Raw genomic sequence first — 22,884 nt, 5'->3', positions numbered from 1 at the left:
ATGGTGTGGCTGCTCCAGCGCTACAGCGACAGATGTTGGTAGCAGCCCGCCCCGCACAGATCTCTCCAGCAAGTCCCGGCATGTCGGCCTGTCTCACGGTCGTTTTTGCAGCAGCTGTTGGCAGGCTCCATCCCACACCATTAAAAATGTGCGGAAAATGCACTTTCCACTTCATGCATGGGGTTTCAGACTCTGTCCTGCCCTTTTGTTATGTCTTTGGGTCTGTAATTCCAGCCGGCCATTAAAGCGGGCTCCTGTAACTGGACCTCTCCTCTGAGATGCTGCAGTGGCATATCCACTTGCGGTGGGCAAACGCACAACGTACCCTCCCTTGCACGTCAGCAGGCAACACGCGGCCAGCCAACCGACACTCAATCTCAAAGTCGTTATAAGGACTGTGATTGCAATTACCGGCACTAACGCCGTGCTGTGTAATTTCCTCTCAAGCATATAAATAAAATGTGATTGAGACACTTGTGATTTTTGATGCTGCTCTTGCCCCTTTCTTTTCTTGCATTTGTTTGGAGAGGAGAGAAAGGTATTTCTGCACAAGGTGCTTGAACAGAATATCCTACGGTACTGTGTCCAAACTCAACAGCTGTAATGCATTTAACGCAAACATCATGGCTAGATGTCAAAACGTTCCACAAACGAACTGCAGAGAAACATTTCAAAGTGTGTAATATGTCTGCAGCAGTATTTCTAAGATGTGGTGTCTGGCATTTCTGGTATTTCACCGAGCCGAGATGCTTTGCTGTTCTCCCTTATGATGGCAAATGAGGATGCCTACACTTCATCAGAAAATTGACAGGACTGCCCTACCCAAACACTTAGGCGTCTTCTCATCAATTACAAACACATTCATGTAACCACAAGTGGCTATAGCTTATAATACAGCATAAGCGAACATTAGGCAAACCGGCTCAAATATAATCAACAGCACAAATACCCTTTCAAATGCAGCACGAAGACTCAAGAATATATTTTTGTATAAAGTTTAATAAAGCAGAAATATATTTATTGAAACCATAAATATATAAATTATTTGTTCTTCCAACTAGCCCCGAAAAACTTGTGGGACATGTGGCACGTTTACGGTGGAGATGGTCCCAGAGTTCGGCTGATGGCTGGGAGAAGGTCGGGGCTGGAGCCCAGGTCATGGACTGGCAGGCTGTGAACACTTCTTTTAAAAATATATATATATATATATATATATATATATATATAGCACCGATTACAATGTTTTCTTTGAAGATCTGACCTACAAAAAGGAAAGCAGCAGTTTTCACTTTAAATAACATAGCAGCAGGACTATCACGTAGAAAAGAAACACACATACTTTGAAGACATTCCCTTATCTCGCTGTTTTCACCTCCCGGACAAATTCAAATTGAGGGTCCAATGGACAGGTTTTGGAAATGCTTACATCAGACATGAGACTAAGTGCATTTTATTCCTACAACATGAGGAAGGTGGTAAGGGGGTCTTTAACCTCCATCTCTTCAAAGGAGTTTCAGTCACCAAGGACCCCTGTATATGTTCTCTGATCTTTGTATACAAGGCCGCCCTCCGCTATTGTTTCTTGTAGAACTAAACTGCACTGATGCTGTTGAAGTTAATGTTACTTTAGTTGTAATCTGATGGAGAGTAGCTATTGCTGATTTGTAAAATGCATAAATTTACACGACAAACCATATAATCAGACAAAGAAATAGCTGTGCTAGGGTCTGTTTACTTGCATACAATATCTGAACAATTTCTCAGTGTGAGTCAACAGAGCAGGGTCTGAAACTCAAAGGTTGTCTGTGTGTTACAAGTCATATTTAACTCTCAGAATTGAAACTGAATGAAAAGAAAGTTAACTGAAACTTTTAAAAGAAGCAACATTAAGTTAAGAAGAGCATTACAATAGTTCACTGGTTGTTTGAAACAAAAAAAAAGTTACAAATACAAACATTCCAACACAACAAAAGAAAATATTTCTTGATGAATATACGTAAGCTTAATATTTTACCAAAAATAAAGGATTTCCCCCCCTCCCCCATCTTTTCTTTCAGATATTTGCAGCCACGTTTCTGTCACTACCATTTTTCTTACACTGAACAAAGCAGCTATTCAGAAATAGATTGGTTTTATTATTATTATTATTATTATTATTATTATTATTATTATTATTATTATTATTTCACACCAGCTGCACGTGTGAAATAGTTCCAATACAATGGAAAAATAATAACTAATAATGAGAGGAACACAAAACACACAAGGGATAACAGTTCATCGATATTCCTACAGAACATGGTGAAATAAAGGAAGAACCACAATAAAAGTCTTTGATTTTGTCCTGTAAACTTATTCAATTTGAATGCCGTGGTTAATATTGAAAGAAAATAAACGTCCAGGTGTATAAATAGTTTATAACTAGACTGGGCGAGTTGCAATTACTGCAGTCGGATGCTCAACTTTTCTTTTGCATTTATGTAAGTTGTCCACTGCAAAACAAAAAAAGGTTAGAAGAGGTTAAAAGAAAGAGGTTGTTTTAAAAGATCCTTGACGTTTGAAACAAAATCAGCTCTCTCTTTAAGGGTTCCCATGAAGAAAGGACTTTAAACTACTGGGCAAGAATGTTCCTCAGCAGCTCTCCAGATCCCAAATGGCTTTTATCCACCTCGCCTTCATTGGCACGAAGTCCATTAATGTCCGTCAGAAAGCAGCACGGATTTTGAGCACAAAGCGCCCCCGACCCCTTCAGCATCACCCCTTTATTCCCTTCAGACGCCTCTCCTCTCCGTGTACGGCCTCAGCGCACTGCTCTTTTCACCGCCTGTCCGGAGAGAGAACGGTGGCATAGTCCCAGAAGACTGCGATTATCCATTCCTTTCTTTTGGTTTCTGTCCGTTTTTATTATTTCACTTTGCAATACCAAAAAAAAGAGGGCGAAAGAAAGGCACACATTGTTCTCTCTCGGCCCCTCAGCTGTCTTGTATACCTGCCAGCAGTGCTGTTGCTATTGAAATGAAGCGACCGGTTTCACATTTCGGAACAAGTTCCCGTCATTGTGAGGAAGCACCTTTGGCATTCTTGTGGTTGTTGCTTTTGTAGTCGTCGTTGGTTTGGTTGTTGGTCAGGGAGTCTGGAGAGACGGCTGCTTCCCTCCCCGAGGCAGTAGTCCTTCCTTAGGCAATTTTCACCTCACATCTGCTGGAGAAAGAAAGTACGAAGATGTTATTATCAAAAGTGTGATGAAGGCCCCTCACCAAATCGATTATATTCTTAGTCTATATTTTCAGTTTAAATACAGTTTAAATTAAGTTTAAATACAATTATATTACATATACTAATATTATAGATCTTTCACTGAAGGGTAGCTCAACCCTAAATTATTTTAAGGAGAATAAATACTAAAAACTAAATTATTTCCTCCCCCAATTTTCTGGAAGATGATTTAAATTCAGGATATTATTAGATCATGGCTGATGAAGTCAAAACTATAAAAAAGTGTCTCAAATACACACACTTGTACAGATATTTTAGTACCAATGTGAGTTTCCTTTCAGTACACTTTGCCCTTATTCCATTCTAGCTAATAAACCTTTCCAAGACATTTTTCAGTGCAAACCTCAGAGATTTTTATTATTTATTTTAAAACACATATATTTAGGCAAAGCATTCAATCAACTTTCCAGACTGCCTTGATCCACTCCTCACCCTGGAAAAAAAAGAAGGCAAAGCTTCTGCACCTTAAATCATTTACATCGTGATTATATAAAGCGTGCCTTTGTGCTCGCTGGAAGAGGAAATCTGGATTTCCCGCGAGTAGGTGCAGGGGGTGGACGGCCGAGACTCAGAGCAGCAGCTCACTCGCGCCGGCAAAGCAAAGGCAAACAGCAGGGAAGACGAGAGGGTGAGCGGACAGGTGAGGTGAAACACACAGAACCCTCAGAAGAATTCGCCAGCAGGTAGATGCATCAAAGCCAATCAAGTCTGATCTCTAAGCAGTCTCACAGTGAGAGCCGTGCCAGAATTATATAAGCGTTTCGCAAGTGGCATGATCCAGGTGATTAATTTCTGTTTTCATTGCTTGTGCTGGCTTGTGATTTATAGCCTGTCATGTAAAGTCCTACCTGCACCACTCACAGGTCCGAGGGACATCTATTCTGTATTTTATGTCTATGTTGGCAATAAATCCTTGTTGCGTTTAAATTTTTTGCGTTTCCATTTTTTACCTGTGACCCTAGTTCTTCCTGTGAACACAAAGGGTGGGGCTGTAGAGAAAGAAGCCCAGAGGAGATGAATTTCAGTTGAATATACACAGAAAGCCATAAATATTTAAGATGTCTATCTGTTCGGCAGCTCTGCTTATCTCTTCAGAGAGCGCTGTGAGCACATCTCGGGATTAACCTGTTGTCTACATGGCAGGGGGTCTTGGGCCCCTAATTCCCAGCAGTTGACTGCTATAACAATAAACATGTTCATTGATTAATATAACTGCAGTGCTTCTCCAGCAACAATGTGATTTATTAAAACTGCGTGGTGGGAGAACTGCTATGCAGGGATGTTTTCTTAAAGGTTCTTGAACCAGAAGCAGTAAAATAATATATTTTTCCGAAGGTATAATGGTCGAAGATAAAAATAAAAGAAGCCAGTAAAATTAATTGAATTTCAAAAAATTCAGCGTACTGGTTAGTGTTATAGTGTATGAAACACAGGTGGCTAAAGCTCTGCTCTCGAGCCTTATCAACTGTGGAGAACTGTACCAGGCACCGACTACATAAAAACTAGCCTCTCCGAGCATGATGGATTCCTCGTGTACTAATTTAGTTTAGATACAAAGGTTGCAGCAGGACGCCCAGTAGGGAAAAAGGTCATTCAGATAGGGAGAGCTGTGGCAGACTACATATCTCACTGCGAAGCCTAGCAGAAGGAATCCGCATCGGCTAAGGAGCGTTAGTAAATCGGAAAAAAAGAAAAAAGCACAGAAACTCAAATATTTAAGGCCCACCCATTCTAATTATTTTTTTTCATCCCACTTAGTTCTCAGTGGTGGGGCTGAAAGTAGAAATACATCACAGAAGGTTCATAAAGGGAGAGAAACGGGTTCAAGCTAACTGAAACAACTGAAAACAGTATGGCGACAACAATAGTGTAGTTCAATACCATACCTGAATCGACATCTGTGTGTTCTGTGACATGGTGCTGTTGCGTACAAACACATTCCAAATGCTCTTCTAACCTCACAAGGACCTCTTTTAATTTCGGTCTTCTCCTGACATATTCAACTTTAGCCACCTGTAAAAAACAAACAAAAACAAAAAAAACATAGGTGGTAAATGCCTGAAGCACAATCCTACCATGGCATGATTAAACAGCCAGCCTAAATAACTCGTTTGGTGCTCAAATTGAGACACACAGGAGCGCTGGAATGTTTTAATCCCTCTGTTATTACCACAACCACACCGTCTGCATCTTTTCATTAAGATCACAAAGGCAGACACCTCTCTGCATCTCCGTGAATGAGTTCACTGCTGCACGAAATCGTCTTGCGTTTCTACAGCCCCGATGGGAAATAACCATAAAGATGTGAAGTGGAAATAACTGATCAGAGAGTGAAACAACTTCAGAAATTATAGACTGATGCACATATGTATGCTTCAGACATACAGAGTGCATTTAGTTTATTTTGCTCAAGAGTGAACAAAGGTTACCCAATGTTGGGACTAGTAAAACGTTCAGTTAATTAAATGGAGGAGGCCAGTACTCTTGTCTGAAACCTCCCACACACTGATATTCATGGCGCCTGAACATTTTTGATTCACTGAGCGCTTGTAAATATCAGCGTTCACACACACAGGGGAGTCAAGATTGGAATAGAAACGCATCTTGCAGAATTTCTGACATTTCCGCCATGGAGATGAAGAGAACAGGATCCCGATTGCAAAAGGCAACAGGCAGAAACCACCACAGTTCTGCAGGCGAAGCTACCGCGAATACATCGCCCACATTCTGTAATATTGCCCGATGCATTGCACACAGTCCCTCAAACAGATGGAAATGATATTCTGCCTCTCTCCGGGTGCCTTATCATTGCACGAGGCAGGATATTGACAGGTAATCTTGAACCGTTGGTTTTATTTTGACAACACGACTGCTGCCTGCAGCCTGACAGCTAAAACACTCTCCTTCCTCTCATCAGAGGAGCCCGATGAAACGTCTGCCTTCAAGGACTGAACGGGACGGTGGGAAGGCAGGGAGAAACTTGCCATAGTCCCAGAATCTCTCCCAGGAACGATCTGATCTCTCAGAACTCAGAATGATTAAATACAGCGAGTCTTGGCACCGGTCCTAGAGCACTTCAGGTGCGATTGCATAAGTCTGTGTGGTTGAAAACAAATGTCTCTCTTTTCGAGCTTATCTGGGAGAAAACAATGACAAAATGTCCATTTGATCGATACAGGGAAAGGTGCAGTACACTTGTCAGGAAATTATGGAACATGAAAACAATAATTTGTCATTCCAGAACAAGAACGATGTATGGATTACCAGAAGAGCCACAAAAAGGAGTCTAAGAATTATAGATACTACAAATGTTCCTTAGAAATTCCAATTCTAAATAATATAGACTTTAAAAAAACAACACCTGCCACTAAAGTGACACAAAGTCCTGTGAAGTGTTCGTTGCATGATGTACATGCAGTGACCCTCAGGGGGAAAACATCCAACCCTGAAGCCCCATATAGATTTCAGATGTCTCCAGGAACCTGCCAGCAACGAGAGCAGAGTGGATTTCTGAACAGCGCACAGGAGCTTAAAGACAGCAGCGCTGACGGGATACAGATGTTTTTATAGGTGCAGCTCACCTCAGTTTACCATGAGACAATGTAGCATGGACAGACAGGACTTTATGTGTCCTACAACAGCTTCTATTCAGCTAAACTGCTAATTTGCAGCTGCATGCAGCCAAGTGTGGCGCAGGTCAAGGACAGCAGTCTGCGTCCCAGTCACACTGTTATGACAATAAATCCATGCAGCCCAGCCTCTCATATCAGCTCTGGACAGTCAATAACAATGCTAAAGTGTCTCCAGTCTTCCTAGCAGCCCAGGTGTGTGCCATCGTCCTCGCCCTGGTGCAGTGCGGTTCACAACACACAAGAGAGACACCGTCACTTCACTTTGCCGACGAGACCCGACAGACAAGGGCCCAGTCAACCAACAGCGAGTGCTATAGTGCCGGGATCGCCACACAGCTCACCACGCCCGCCCACTTTGTCAACAAGGAGTGGGGCCCGCACTCGTTCTGCCAGCAAACAAAAGTCCCTCAGACAGACGAAGCCAGGGACAACAAATTTTTCAAGGCTGTCAGATTTACACAGAGAAAGATTTAAAACTGCCTCCGACATGCAAGAATGCTTTGTGGCGGAGGTCAGCGACGGGTCACAGCCATGTATTTTCCCTCTTCGTTTCGGTCCCAGTGTATAACTGCCAGCCCCTTTGAAAGCCAATGTATTTCTTTTTTGTTTAATCTAATTTGTTTCATCTTCCCAAATAATTAAGTAGGGCAACTTCAAAGGAAGCAAACATGCCCTTACTATTTATATCGGTCGGCTATAATGCAAAGCTTGGAATCTCGGGCCTGAGAAAGAATTTGGGAGCAGTTCTGCAACGATATCCGATATGCCTCGAGGAATTAAGGTTTACATTAACTGACGGGGCAGCCTGGGTTCACTCGTGTGTGAGAGCCTAGTGTCCACTGAGGGTTAATTAAGAATGGGCACGTATGTAAATATTCCTTTACCTAATGTTTGTTGTTAATCCATGTCACACAGGACAGAGAAGACACCTGGGAAATAAGTAATTAGAATAAAAACACACAAAAAGGCATATTTTAATAAACTGCTCCGTAGCTAAATTAACCAATTTAAAGCATAATAAAATATAAATCTGAAATATCAATGAAGCTCTAATGCAAAGAATTAAGCTCTTTATATACCATTAATCCATGGTATGGTGAGAAGGTGAGATGGGACCATTTCTGCTGCAAATTTATATGAATGGCAAGTCAGAGGGCTAAAAATCCACTGCGGTCAAACCAGTTCAGCTATTGATTTAGAGGGTGTCAGTCAGTGACCAATGAACAACCAGCTCAAATGCAACAAATGATCCCAAGACCAGAACAAAAACGCTTTAAGTTCAATAACTGAATTATTGCACGGGACCCAGACAAGACAGCACAGACAGGGAGTTTGTTAACATTTGCAAATCGCCTGGAAAATTCTAAAGTATCCATAACTGGTTTTCAATATAAGGAAAATGTAAATTGAGCATGTTTTTTGAAATGCATGTAAAAATAAAGACCAGTTATTATAATAGCCTTCACTGTACAGAATGATCTCATGGGGAGTTTTAAAACACTCTGCTTTTGTGCAGAACCCAACTCTTCTCATGCCAAATACTGCTGTTAGGCCAAGCTGCAGCGCTGGTCCATTTTCATTGTATAAAATCTCAGACATTCCTATATCTCCCATTACAATGGTGAATTTATCATCAGGCACTGTTCATGCCTTTCATAGTCTGGTGTGACCAAATGTCCCATCACAGCCAGATGTGAAGGAGCATGTTGCTACGGAAATCTGATCACTTGAATCAATAAAAACTCAGGTTGGTATAATTACCCAAAAATCAATGTTTTTATTTAGAAAAAACAGAAGAAAAAAAATGTAAGAAATCCAACCATCCAACCAATATCAGAGATTGAATTGTAAAAACTATTTGCAGGTAGCAATGGCATTGTTTATTTTTGTTAGGTATTATCTTTCAGATCATTATCGATGATGCCATGCATTACTGGTTCACACGGCTAACTCATTATTTCTTAAAAGGGAATACCATCAGAGCAAAGAACAAGTTGCTTTTAGGGTCTTTATTTAACACTCCACACCCTGTAAATAAATTAAAAGCATCCACACTGAGGCACTCCTCCTCCACTAATTATGAAAGTGACCTTGGCGTTAACAAACCCCTGCCGTCTCCCAGCACATTGTTGACCTTCAGGGGGGAGCCCCCCAGCCCAGGTTTGGAAAGGAACTCCGGTGATAACAGGACCCTCAGCATAACACAAATATGGAAACAGCTGTGAGCAGGATTTCCAAAAGAAAACCCTCTCGATACGTGATGTACAGGCGGCAGCATCATAAATTAAATTAAACGTCACAAGGCTCTCTGTGTATTTTTAATGCAAGATCTACGCATCTGTATTCCGGTTAAAGCTTCAAGAATAGCAACACTATCTAACGCTGATCTAGTGTTTCCTGGAAATTTAAAAGACAACACACATTTCACTGTCTCTGAAATACCCATTTGGTACTTTAGGAACCTGTGATCTGTGTCCCTGCATTCTCACTCAAAACCTTAGAGTCACAGAGACCTTTAAGATTACTGCGAGGTCTTTCAAATGGGGAAGCTTCACTCTTGTATTGTTCTTCCCCATGGGCAAAAAGCAGTTAACCGTGGAGCAAAGACGGGGGCCAAAAACACCAAAGACATATTTGACAAGTCAAAGCACAACTGGATATCATGAAATCCTTGCTGTTTCATCTCTTAAAAAAACACCACCTGTTGGGGAAACTGTAATTAATGATCTCACTCCAGCTGTACACTAATAGACAAGTTTATCTTCCCATTTTCAACTGTTATACGGCCTACCTACACCAAGACATCTTTAGCATTGCGTCTCCGGCTTTCAACACAGGAGAAGGATCGCATCTTGCTAACTGGGTATTCCTTCGCCTCCCGCATTCGAGCACAGGGAGTTGAGAATGGCATGTCAAAACCGTCAGAGGAAACAAACCGAATCCATCTCAGATTCCATCAGCCACACTCTTAAAAACACTATCATCTCATTGGATTAATTGTGTCTAAAATGAGGGCCATTGTGCTCCTCATCTAGATATTCCTCCCGCCCCAAAGAGACAGTGAAGGAGAAAGAAAGAAGAGAATGAAATAGCTGAACGGATGTCTCGCAAGCAGGGAGTGGCGTCCTCAGAGTCAAGAACAGCTACGCCAGCAAGAGGCCCTGGCGACACCGAGCGCCAGCCACCCAGACGGAGAGCCAGTGGGTCAGAGACCTGCCATGGTGCCCAGGGATATACTAGATGTAATCCACCTAACGCAACAGCACTCTGGAATGAGGGTCAGCCTTGCTCGTCTTTGAGGTCCTCCTCTGTAAATTTACTGGAAATGTAAGGCTGCATGTTTGAGCAGCAGCCGGGTTTCACTGGAGACTGATAGCGGTTGACCCCTGCAGACCGACTACCGGATTAAGTGTCTGTCCGTCCCCCCCAGCCCCCTGACAGAGAGGAAGTACCCTAGTGAGAACAAAATCGAGAAGCTAATCTCACAGGACTAGTTTCTGACGTGCGAGTCCGTGGACAGGGAGCACCAACACCATGAGGAGAGACACTTTGGGGAAGCAAGGAAAGCCGACAGACCTGTTCTCTCGACCATTTATTTATTTATTTTCCAATACAGTACATGTTTAATTTCACCATAGCTTTCTAAAAGCTCTTGAGCACATTCTTCTGCATTATGTTACACACCCTACTAATGTTTCCTTTGAGATCTTCTTATCGGTAGAATACTCCACGGGGCGTAAAAACTAAAATATGGTTTTGGATTAACATTCCCCAGAGCGATCTCATTTACAGACTGTTTTCCTTTTTTTACCACACTATTTCTGAATGATGTGTAGACAGTTTGTGGTCAGAATTAAAACATTAACCGAGACTTCCTGCACACATGCAAAGCAATGAATATATGAGTGTGTTTTTCCCATAACTGAAAAAATGACTCTCTAAAAAAAATCCCCTTTCACTACACCCTAACACCGACCCCTTCAGAGTCACAACTTGGCACGGGATGATGTTCGGTACACAATATCATAAATGTCTGAACCGAATGGCGCAACCACGGCATCAGTCCCTGACCTTTTCAGAATAAAGCTTTTCTAAGACCCTGTTTTGTGACTCGAATACGGAATGCCTTGACCTCCGCCGAAACCAGCTCTATTAATACTTAAATATCCTGAAGGGACCTTGTTTGTCCACGATCACGTCATCAGAGAGAAACAGAAACAGCTATATGGAACTGCATTCCGGGAGTAACCCACACAAACCACCGGCCGCAAACACGCCCGTCTTTCCCCCTGCGCGATCTGCTCAATAATGGCATTCATTTCCCCTTGCGCAGACATTTTAAAAAGCTCCCATTGATGTCTAAAAACAATCCATTATATCAAAAGGAAGCCCTGGCAGTCGCAAGTTAATCAGAAGAGGCCAGCGCCCTGTGATTCAGTTTGCGATGGCGGGGGTCAGATTCAAAGGCAAGTCCCACAATGAAATGCTTGTCCCAACTGACCTGCTGTCACATCACGTCTTAAACACAACAGGCCACCAGAAAATGGACAACCCCCACCCCTCCAACCCAACAAAAAAAAAATGGATGGGCAAACAAAAACAAAAATGCAAACTGAGAGCTTGTCAAGCATAACAGTGCTATCTTACAATTAACACAAAGGGCCGTCCCACATCAGACTCCTCAGGCAAGTCAGTCCTGTCCAGATCTACCAGTCTGCATTTGTAGTGTCTCCCATTGCATAGTACCGTGAAGTATTGCATGGCAGAAGATAATGTCCCACTGGCGCGTAACCAAACAGGTCTCATGCGATATAAAACAACATAAAACCGCCTGTTTCCCAACATAAAATAGCTTGTTTCCCAGCACACACATCTAATTTTACACTCAAACTTTGTAAAGAGATGAAAAAAATGTCTGGCTAGTCTGGCTTCTGTTCTTTGCATTCGCACTGGCTTCCTCCAACAGCCCTACATCCTGTGAAATCACTACACAACATAAAGAATATCAAAACACAACATCTGCGGAGGCCCTCCAACAACTTTCTAACTAGCAACATGTGATAGATAAAGATACTCATCCCGGACACTAAGCACGCTCCTCAAAAGAAGATTTGCAGATGAGTGGTAGATATGGTGCTTGTCAACATAAACAAGCTTGGCCCCCGGGGGCTGCAGGTCACTAGGGGAGCGTGGTGGGCCGTCCCTGGGTGAGGTGGACAGCGTGTGGAACTGCGGCGGTGAAGACGGGAGACATGGACGGAGGAGCAGCAAAATTGCAAACCTAGTGAGGACGTTAAATATGCTACCTCAGGTACGCACTGTAAACCTCGATTATCTGGATCAGTGTCTTATTTCACAGTTTTTTAAGTTTCCTCTTCTAATATATATTGGGCGTATATGAAAAGACAGAGGGGAAGCGAGAAGCATCGCCCTGTGACCGCTACAGTAATCTGGACGCCACATTCACAGGCCGGGATCAAAGCAGAGCTATTATGTTGCATCGCCGTCCAGCAGTTGTTGCACTGGCGACTGGAGATGTCTCACTTACTGCCTCCGCAAGTCTGCCTGGACGAGAGCCAAGGCGGGGGGCGGCTGTGTGGGATGGTGGGGTGTAACATGGTGGGGGGTGTGGTGTTAAGTGCGCCGGGCTTCGTCCTTACCTTGACCGTCCTGTGATGTCTCCGCGACGGGTGGCACTTCATGTTGTTGGTGTTGCAGCAGCCGGTGCAGCGCTTCACCTCCACGCAGGGCGGCCAGATCAGGAAGTTGGCAGACGTGGGGTCGATCTGGCTGCGCGGGATCTCGTAGATCACCGTCCGTGTCTTGCACACAGCTGGGACGGCTTCCTCTAAAGAAAGGGACGCAGGGAGAAGGGCACAAAGGGTTAAAATTACAAAAACTGCCAATCCAGACCTCGAGGGAGATAAACACGGTCATACCTGTAAAAATGGTATGCAGAGCTCTGCTTTCAATGCGAATGCAAAAAATGACCTCTCAGTTCTTTAGTGCTCTATAACTTGTCTTAGTAGGGGAACATACTAAGCCAAATCAACTTTCTTCAAATAAAGATCCAGAAACTGGCAACTGAGGACCTCACAACGCAGGAGTGAGGATGGATAAGGGAGATAGGATTCCTGAGGAGGCTGCATTTCAAGTGCTTCCTGGTGAGGGCAGATATAAATTATGGTGAAGGGAACTAACATTATTCACTTCAAAAAGAAGGTCCTCCATTAAAAGTCCCTCTCACAGAATGGTGACAAAGCAGACGTATTAAGGTCTCTGTTTCTTGGTTTTGTTCCCATGCGACGAACACAAAGGGAACTGTGGCCACGAGGCAGCGTCCCCGATGCTCCCGAGTACCTTGGCTTCCTGCACACTGAAAAAGCATCTCAAATAGTAGCCATCTCCGTCGCCCGCAGGACGTCCTGCCCCCTCATCGGGAGCTCACTAACGCACGCACCACTTCTCTCTTATAAATACCTTTGCGGTCTATATCTGTCCACAGTGACATTAAATGTCACAGAGGATTCACTGTATCGCGGTTATGGGTCACCACACCCAAGCGACAATGAGCTGACGTTGCTTATTTTCACGTCGCCCCTGGAACACACACACACACATTAAGATTTGCTTTTCAGCACTTTGCGCGACCCCCTGTTTCCAAACGCAAGCATTTCACAAGGTAATCCAGTCTCGTCTTTAACAAGCTGTGACAGGAAAGTGAATTTAAGGAATTTCCTTGCTTGGGGATATATATTTTGTTCCTGTCATGTGCTCTAAATTCTGCAGAGCTAACTGCAAAGAAAATAAGTGGTTGTTTTACCACAATTCTATCCTAAAGTGTCTGTTATTCCTGTATCAGAACGTGCACTATTTATTTGCACTAATATTTGCAGTATTTCGAAATGGGTTTTTTTTTTAAGGAAAATGTCTTAAATGTCTGAGTTTTATAGGAAAAGACAATTTTTTGTCCTGCTGTTCTTTTGGTAGCATGCACTCAATACTCACAGGATTGAGATGGCCCCTCTCCAACCCACAAGGTGAACGACCCAAACCCATGTCTTACCAACACTGCGCTTCTTTCTAACTAGAGTCTGAGAAACCTTCAGGTCAGTGTGACTCGAGGAATAGTCCTTAGAAGATCTGTGTTTGGATTCTGGAATGACGTCATTCCCTGAAACAAACAAAAAATAAAAATCACAAACATGACATTTAAAAACATGTTCTCTCTATAATATGGTTTAATCAGCAAGTTAAAACAGGATTTCAGAACTGAAGGCGAGGAAACAAGTCCCGAAAAGCAAGTCCCGGCTCCCTGTCTGAAGGCAACCCAAACATTTCCTGGCAGAAAACATATTTCCATTGTCAAAGCAAAACTCAGTGAACTTGAATTTTCTGTCAATTGTTCATTTCAAATACCTTCAATAGCTGGATGCGTTTGTGGCAAGTACCGACAGACAGGAGTACATGCTTTCCTGCAGAAATCACATTCTTGCCTTCATATATTAATAAAATAGGACCAGCCAATAAATGCAATAGATTTGTAACAAAACTTCTATCGACAAAAACGATCATGCATGCTCTAGATTATTCACACAGTTATAAAAGTTATATTATAGGCTGGTATTTAACGGGATTCAGAGAACAACCCAATTCCTTTCGCAGATGCAGAAATAAATACTTGTCAATGACCTACACAATCATTTGGCAAAAGTTGCAGCATCGCTGAATAAGAGATCGGCCCGATTCGTTTATGGGCATCAGTGGATATAAACTAAGCTAAAAGACTCTTCAGATGGAGCAAGAAGTATGTCAAAAAGTACACCAACAAGCCTGCTTCGCTCTTTGGTAGAATACTAGGGTCTGAGACAATATGTTAACTGCCTCCTAACATGGGAGCAAAGTTCACACGGAGATTAAGAGGAGAGGCCTAAAGGTTTATGGCACCCAGAGTGAAGTACGGTCAGGGTTCTGTCACTGAGTGGGCTGGGTTGAACTCTTCAAGAAAAATAAGCTGTGAAGTATCAGGTGTGACTGTAGGTCATAGGCAAACTGTAGGTAACATGTTTTTTCGGCGACACCAATCCAGAAGACAGTAACAGAAATTGAGGAGACAAGAACTGGCCATCCATGTGACACATGACCCTTCCGAATCCAGCCATGTCAATGATTTCAGCGAAGACATTCGAACCACTCATCCAAAACACACCTACAATATCCTCAGGCATTCACAAGCTGAAGGGGGATATAGGCTGTGTAATACCAGAGCATTTAAGTGGAGAAACATCCGCTGAGCACAAACATTAGAGAACACAAACTCCTTAGGCTGAAGTAATGAGGACTGAACACGATCCAAACACTATTCGATCAAGAGAGGAAATTCATCTGACAGGTATTTATTTAACGTGTAACAGGTGGCTAATTTGTGTGTTTTTAATTTTAAATCAGTTATTTAGGTAACCTTTGAAATGTGTTTACTGCTTTACCCTGTTAGGTTGACAGTTGTGTGTTGACATTGTAACCTTGTACATACCGTCTGGTTCTCTGTAGCAGTATTTACAATAACACAATCTGTGCTCGGCCAGCTACTTAACAGACTAAAATAAAAAAATAAACGTTGGTGAACAACTAGAGCAAAAGGGAACAAACGCAATGGATTGTGAGAGTGCTTAACACTCAAGTCAATACAAATCCCACGGATACATGGTCTGTATGGCAGAGGAGGCCACGGCTCCACAGCAGGACACTCCAACAGCTGAGCTATTAAACCTCAGACAATATAACGTCTCCAAGATCTTATATAACTGAAGTTTTTTTTTATATCCTTCAGTTGCCTGTGTAGCAAAGCCATTTTAACCCCCACTGCACTTGTGCTGATATGCAAATAGTCACTCAATCTGAGCTCAAAGTGCGTCTTTAAAGAACAACTGTCCCAGATTCGCAGGGAAGATAATGGTGACTCTCTGTCAACGCCTAAGCTGCTTTGAGAATTACCTGGAAACAGGACCGTGTTGTAAAAGCCCACATCAAAATAGAAAGGGCTCAGAGTAGGAGGGATAGTAATATGATAGTTCTGGGACAACAGGTATGATGTGATGCTGAGGAAAGAGGCGTTTTTTGTAGTCCGTGTCCTCAGGCAACAACTGAACAGAGAAGGTGTATTAATTCATATAGATTTGCTTTTCAGTCTTCTAACACCAAAGCATTGTACCGAGACCCCCGCCAAGACCGCCCGGGAGGGTAGGCCAATGGAACTAGATGACTTTCTAGATCGTTAGTGATCCAATGCGCTGAATCTCGAACGCTTTACATTCTTAGTACTTCCTTTAGCATGTATTTTTGACATCTCTTAGTTGGCGGTCTCTTAACCAAATATTTTCCTAGCAGTAAGTGTGAAAAAAGCACAATCCAGTCTGGGGTTTTTCAAGTGCAGCTTCCAAAAATTCGAGCCGTATGCCCATTGCATGTTACCCATCCCTTGCTTGTCTTTTTTTGTAACCACTGCCTTTGTAAAAGGGAGGATATTCAGTCAAACAACTCTGCACAGCCTTCCTGTCAGGGATACATCTAATGACAGGTGCCAGGCCTTTGTGAACCTACATTTAATAGCCCGGGTCGCTACAAGAGAACTCCCAGCACGGGAGCTTCCACTTTCTAACCTTTTCACGGGTGCAGCAACCTTGCCATTAAAATAACATGTGTGAGGCACCTTGGAGACAGGAGTTGTCAGTCAGGGGAATTCAGACAAGGGAAGAGTTCTTTTAGGATTCTCGTTACAAAAAGCAAAGACCTTTTTGTTTTCTTTCACCCCCTGAAAAAGGACAGGGTGGCCCACCCATAGAAAACTGAAAAAACACTTTCAATCTTTGTTAGAAACAGGTGACTGACAGGGTGTGACGGCCCAACTTAAAGAAAAAGACAAGCCAGGGGAACATTGGAGGTACATTTACAACTACCCTTCCGTCATTTGTTGAATCCCAAAGCCACGAAGTCCCTCACTGGACCCTCTGACCCAAAACGTTTCCAAATGTTAAGCAAGAGCTGGCAGGGTACCTCAGGTGACATTCATGTTTTAAACCATTGTTAAATTGCATTTTACACTCTGCAAATATCATGGTGCCTAAATTAGGAGTTAAATTCCCTGTCGCACTGAGACGAACGCACAAAAGGCAGATCATCAACTACATGCCTGATAGACTGTGCTGGAACACGTTGATTGCACAATGCATTTGGCCAGATATCTGAAATTCAGTGGAACAACTTACTCCTCCATCTGAAAACATAGCCTTCGGATATTTATAACGGGGCCATCTGAATTCATCGGGGTGCACTGAAAGAGATGATTTATACCGTCTCCGTCATATTTGCTTTTTCTTTTAGACAAAGAAGTCTTGGGAGATTATCTTTCATTTGTGAACTCTGAAAAAGGTCTGCCAAAATCCAATGCCAATGGCTGCTTAATACTTTATACTGAGACCTGGACTAGAGAGCAAATAGAAGACCCCAAACGTCAGCAGATATATTATATAAGGAGGACTGAAGCCACTCCAGACTGAGGATCTGTGATGGATGCGTGTGACATTTTGCTGCGTTGTCTCTAGCTGTATTGTAGTTAATTAAACCACTAGATTCAGGTTGTATTAGGTAAATGAAGGTTGACATTTCTCATATCAATCCCCATGCCTCTCCAGACACCACTTTGGGAGAACCGTGACTCTAGAACATGTGGCTCTAAGGATTCTAACGGTTCCTAAGCTCCCACGGTCTACGGATGCTTTTTGCTGCAACGTCACATTGTGTATAGCTGTAGCTGAGAGCATATGGACCACTTTCTGGACTCACATAATTACAGGGTGACAAAGTGGACTGGCCTGGACTGAGCAAGCACAGAAGAAGTGAACACAAACTACAGCTGCTCTCCATACCTTCTCATCATCAATGGTAACTTCTAGAATGATGCTCATGTACGCACACAGAAGACCCCATTTCCACAGCCTTATCCTCGTGCCAAATTCAGGTCTCGATCTAGAATCTCAATCTATGCCATCGTCAACATCGCCAACAAAAACCCGCTTCTGGGGGAACAGTGAGTCTGATAAAGGGCTTCAGGTTCTTATAGCGTCATGTACAACTCAAGGGCTGTAAATACACTCTGGCGATAATGGCTGCAAAGTCCCAGACAGTCTAGGGCCTGGCAGTTGAACCTCGTGCAGCAGTGATAGTGTACAGTTACCCTGCAGAAACATTCCTCTGGTTAAAGGGTAGCATTTTAATTCCTTTCTAGCACCTCTTCTGCTGTGTGGCAAGTTCAAAGAAGAAGAAAAACTACTTCCACCATTCTCATTAGCCCTGGGCAGTGCAGTAGCTTACTTAAACATGCATTCAAAGCTTCATTTGGATAGCAATACACTCACCTAAAGGATTATTAGGAACACCTGTTCAATTTCTCATTAATGCAATTATCTAACCAACCAATCACATGGCAGTTGCTTCAATGCATTTAAGGGTGTGGTCCTGGTCAAGACAATCTCCTGAACTCCAAACTCAATGTCTGAATGGGAAAGAAAGGTGATTTAAGCAATTTTGAGCGTGGCATGGTTGTTGGTGCCAGACGGGCCGGTCTGAGTATTTCACAATCTGCTCAGTTACTGGGATTTTCACGCACAACCATTTCTAGGGTTTTCAAAGAATGGTGTGAAAAGGGAAAAACATCCAGTATGCGGCAGTCCTGTGGGCGAAAATGCCTTGTTGATGCTAGAGGTCAGAGGAGAATGGGCCGACTGATTCAAGCTGATAGAAGAGCAACTTTGACTGAAATAACCACTCGTTACAACCGAGGTATGCAGCAAAGCATTTGTGAAGCCACAACACGTACAACCTTGAGGCGGATGGGCTACAACAGCAGAAGACCCCACCGGGTACCACTCATCTCCACTACAAATAGGAAAAAGAGGCTACAATTTGCACAAGCTCACCAAAATTGGACAGTTGAAGACTGGAAAAATGTTGCCTGGTCTGATGAGTCTCGATTTCTGTTGAGACATTCAGATGGTAGAGTCAGAATTTGGCGTAAACAGAATGAGAACATGGATCCATCATGCTTTGTTACCACTGTGCAGGCTGGTGGTGGTGGTGTAATGGTGTGGGGGATGTTTTCTTGGCACACTTTAGGCCCCTTAGTGCCAATTGGGCATCGTTTAAATGCCACGGCCTACCTGAGCATTGTTTCTGACCATGTCCATCCCTTTATGACCACCATGTACCCATCCTCTGATGGCTACTTCCAGCAGGATAATGCACCATGTCACAAAGGTCCAATCATTTCAAATTGGTTCTTGAACATGACAATGAGTTCACTGTACTAAACTGGCCCCCATAGTCACCAGATCTCAACCCAATAGAGCATCTTTGGGATGTGGTGGAACGGGAGCTTCGTGCCCTGGATGTGCATCCCACAAATCTCCATCAACTGCAAGATGCTATCCTATCAATATGGGCCAACATTTCTAAAGAATGCTTTCAGCACCTTGTTGAATCAATGCCACGTAGAATTAAGGCAGTTCTGAAGGCGAAAGGGGGTCAAACACAGTATTAGTATGGTGTTCCTAATAATCCTTTAGGTGAGTGTATATGGTAATAGTTTCTGTCCATTGTGTAACTCACACCGCAAGCTTACTCAAACACTAATGTGCGTTAAAAAAAAAAAGCATATTGTGCAAGATTTACATGACCAAACCACTTTGCTTTCTTCTATAAATCTGTATCAGTTATAGTCCACATATATAATTTTGTTTTCAAGTTATAGGCCTACAGATACCTCCTATATATTTGAACTTGAAATGGCCAAAGACCAACTTGCTGTATTTTGCTAATAAATGATGATTAACCTTTGTTTTGTTAGTAATTTAAAGGGGTTTCCCCCACTTGCCACCTGTGGCCAAACAATAAGAAAAGCACAGTGATATATGGCACAGGGCTGAGTAAATATAGGTTCATGTGAAAGCAAACAGCTTCAGCATCACCCTGAAACACAATCTGTCGCTTAGAAAATGGCCCGACATGGATCCACGTCCAGCACCCAGACCCCCCTTGGTGTTTCGGACTCTTTTTACAACATGGCATATTTTCCCCCGGTGTCATAAAAACGAGATTATGGTGGTGACAACTGCTCGAGGAATGCGTGCCAATAAATACCACAGTGAAAGTTATATGGTGCATGTATGTATATGTATAGATTTTTATTATTGATGTTTGCTCCATCATTCTCTTGCAGATTTTGATTTCTAAGTAACCAACACATGCATATTCTGGGAGACCTTGCATGCATGATAGGTATTCCTTTATGTATTAGACCTCTTTCTTCAACACACAAAGATAAAAAATAATCCTAATAATTGAATACTCTTGTGCCATGGAAAAATAATGGGGTAATGATCCTGTGGACTGTAGCTTGGCTCTGTTTCCTGCGGCACCTGGCTTCACAAACTTCATTTCTTAGCCACTGATGGAGATGCATGCTTTAGAGTTTGGCACATGAGCGCTAGGTGATCTAATCGTTAGTCTAAGAACAACAAAAAATGAAAGAGCAAACCATTAGGGGTAACCATTATGCGATTAGAGATTATTTTTTTCTTATAACAATCTGCTGTCCTATAGGAGCCTTTATTTTTCTCTCCTCCATACCTAATGATTTATTTGTATTGTAATGTACTAATTGATTGTGATTTATTTACTTGTTTATTTTTGTTTGTTCATCAATCTTTGGCCACCCTGTTAATTGGGCTATACAAAATAAACTTAATTAATGTATTATGTTAATATAGGTTGCATGGAAATGTGTTGTTGCTTCATGAAGAGGACCGATTCGCACGCTTTGTGCATTAGATGATGGCTCAAGCATCCATATATATATATATATATATATATATATATATATATATATATATATATATATATATATATATATATATAATCTATTATAGTCACCGCTTCTGCCACCGCTCACCGCATGCCACCGCGCTATCTCTTGGGGTTTTATTACGAGTAACTTATAAACACGGCAAACGCTGCACAACAGACTCTCTTTTCACTTAGCAGACAGAAATCATGGGCATGAGCAAAGTTCAGAGAAGAAAGAAAAACAGGATTTACCTACGGAGTCAAGCTCAAGGAGGCGCTGGAGGTCGCTGATGGTGCGGATCTCGCTGTGAGCCAGACGCTCGATGAGCTCCTGTGGGATCGGCACTTCCTTGGGGCAGACAGACAGACAGACAGACAGACAGGGCAGGATTAGGGGAAAGTACAGTCAGGCATTTCTGTGTACCAGGGCCACAGACAGATACATACACACAACCGAAAGCGCGTCTTTCTGCGTTTTGTTGCCGCACTTTCAGTGGTCTTGAATCCCAGTCCTGCGACAGCATTTGATGGGAACAGGGCGGGCGGTGGGGCTGCAGTGGCACTTGTTGCAAACGGGCTGTCTTTTAGAGGTAGAGGAAAAGCGCATGGGGTTGGAGGTGGAAAGAAGGTGCATGGGTTTGGGAAGCTCGGGTTGAAACCAGACCGACCCATGCGCAGTTAAAACTGGACTGGATTCAATAAGCATGTATTAATTGTGCTTAGCCTACAAGCATTGCAAGAGAGAGAGGATATCGATATATAAATAATCAATCAAGCATTTACAAAGTTACAGAGACAATGCAATGCCCATTTGCTTTAAACTGGGAGCGCTATGGTATAAATTACAGCAATGAGTTAGTGTGGAAGGCAGGGTGGCTGCTGCAGGTCTGCAGTGAAGACCCGGGACAGACATCTGCAACACTGCGTCCATCTGCTGGAGAAGCCTGTCCGGCTCGTCACTGTTACTGTAGCCGCTATGGTGTGCATGCGTGTAGTTTGAGTTTTGATTTAATTTAATATAGGCAACTGCGCAAAAGTCCTATCAAGAACAGTGTATCAATGTAACGGCGGAATGAATTGAAACAGTGTTGCACCGCATAACGTATTCTTCCCCCCTCACCACATGGGACAGCGTTATTACAGGGGAGACACAGTGAAGTGAGGGGTGCACCGGTCCCGTCCCGCACCCTTACCTCAGCCCCGGCGCACAGCAGGTACACCCAGCAGACGAGCACCGAGCACACCGACGTCCTCATCTCCCTTTAATTTCGATTTGCCCCAAACCAAGAAAAACGTGTACAACAGGAGCTGAAGAGTGGCTCCCAACCTCAGAGCAGTCAGTACCATCCCTTAGAAAGAGTAACGGGTGGGTGCAGATCTTTATTGCCGTTTGATTGTGAATCATAGAGGAAGTTCACAGCTGGGGTCCTGGGCTCCGGGCTTGTCCGTGAGGGTGATGAGTGACCAGCCGAAACAAGAGCATGTTTCTGTGCATCAGAGAATCATCTTCACAAAACCTGTTTCAAAGCCACATATGTGAACAGCAATGACCGGGTTTAAACGCAGCGCACCTCCAGTCTTAGGTGTTTCAGTGTCAAGGGCAGAGCTCGGGTTATTCTGTTCAGCTTTTGCAAACTGTATGTGATCCTTGCACAGGTAAGCTTCAAGCTGAAAGTGGTCTTTTATAAGATCCTCAAGCTTGTCACCCAGGAATAAAAGTTTGTTTTTAGTTTTCTGGAGGTCTCTTCTTGCTGGCTTGTTTTAATTCCTGATGTGACTGAGACAGATCCCAGCTGCCCGGTAAAGTCTGAAGTCTTGCACTGAATGAAGCCCAAACCCTCCCAGCAGAGGATATAATTTAGCTCCCCCCCCAATGCGCCTCCCCCCGCCGGGGTAATAATGTCACATCAGCCCTGGTTGGCTGCTCCCTCCTTCCCTCGCCCCTTAGATCTGCCTGCAGGAGCTGTGCAGGCTGCGAGCAGGTCTCCGGCTATTTTTCCACTTTTTCTTTCCAGGCAAACCCAGTAAAGCCTAAGACCAATTTGCAAAGCTGTTATTAAACCTCAGCGCCTCGACC

At 43.2% G+C, this 22,884-nt stretch overlaps 1 protein-coding gene across 4 annotated transcripts; it reads right to left on the bottom strand.

Moving 5' to 3' along the window:
• Positions 1–981: 981 nt before the first annotated feature.
• LOC136712336 (platelet-derived growth factor subunit A) lies at positions 982–22,627 on the bottom strand. 4 transcript variants are annotated; one of them, XM_066688852.1, is made up of 7 exons: positions 22,001–22,627; positions 21,060–21,156; positions 13,975–14,082; positions 12,569–12,756; positions 5,163–5,289; positions 4,125–4,265; positions 982–3,201 (listed from the first exon to the last, which is right to left on the bottom strand). In XM_066688852.1, exons 1-6 carry the CDS (start codon positions 22,061–22,063, stop codon positions 4,171–4,173), a joined length of 678 nt encoding a protein of 225 aa, XP_066544949.1. In that variant the 5' UTR covers positions 22,064–22,627; the 3' UTR covers positions 982–3,201; positions 4,125–4,170. The 4 variants fall into 4 exon arrangements, with proteins under 4 accessions (XP_066544949.1, XP_066544950.1, XP_066544951.1 ...); XM_066688853.1 differs by having other exon boundaries at positions 982–3,198; XM_066688854.1 differs by lacking the exon at positions 4,125–4,265.
• Positions 22,628–22,884: the final 257 nt, after the last annotated feature.

Source organism: Amia ocellicauda, chromosome 17, assembly GCF_036373705.1.
Source record: "Amia ocellicauda isolate fAmiCal2 chromosome 17, fAmiCal2.hap1, whole genome shotgun sequence".
Lineage (NCBI taxonomy): Eukaryota > Metazoa > Chordata > Actinopteri > Amiiformes > Amiidae > Amia > Amia ocellicauda.
The sequence above is the reverse complement of the archived record's forward strand: the minus strand, read 5'-3'. Positions and strand labels throughout refer to the sequence as shown.

Coding starts and splice junctions, on each gene's coding strand:
- LOC136712336 (XM_066688852.1), bottom strand. CDS start 22,063: ATGAGGACGTCGGTGTGCTCGGTGCTCGTCTGCTGGGTGTACCTGCTG. Junction 12,757..13,974: donor TAGAAAGAAGCGCAGTGTTG/GTAAGACATGGG, acceptor CCCTTTCTTTAG/AGGAAGCCGTCCCAGCTGTG. Junction 4,266..5,162: donor ACACACAGATGTCGATTCAG/GTATGGTATTGA, acceptor CTTTCTCTACAG/CCCCACCCTTTGTGTTCACA.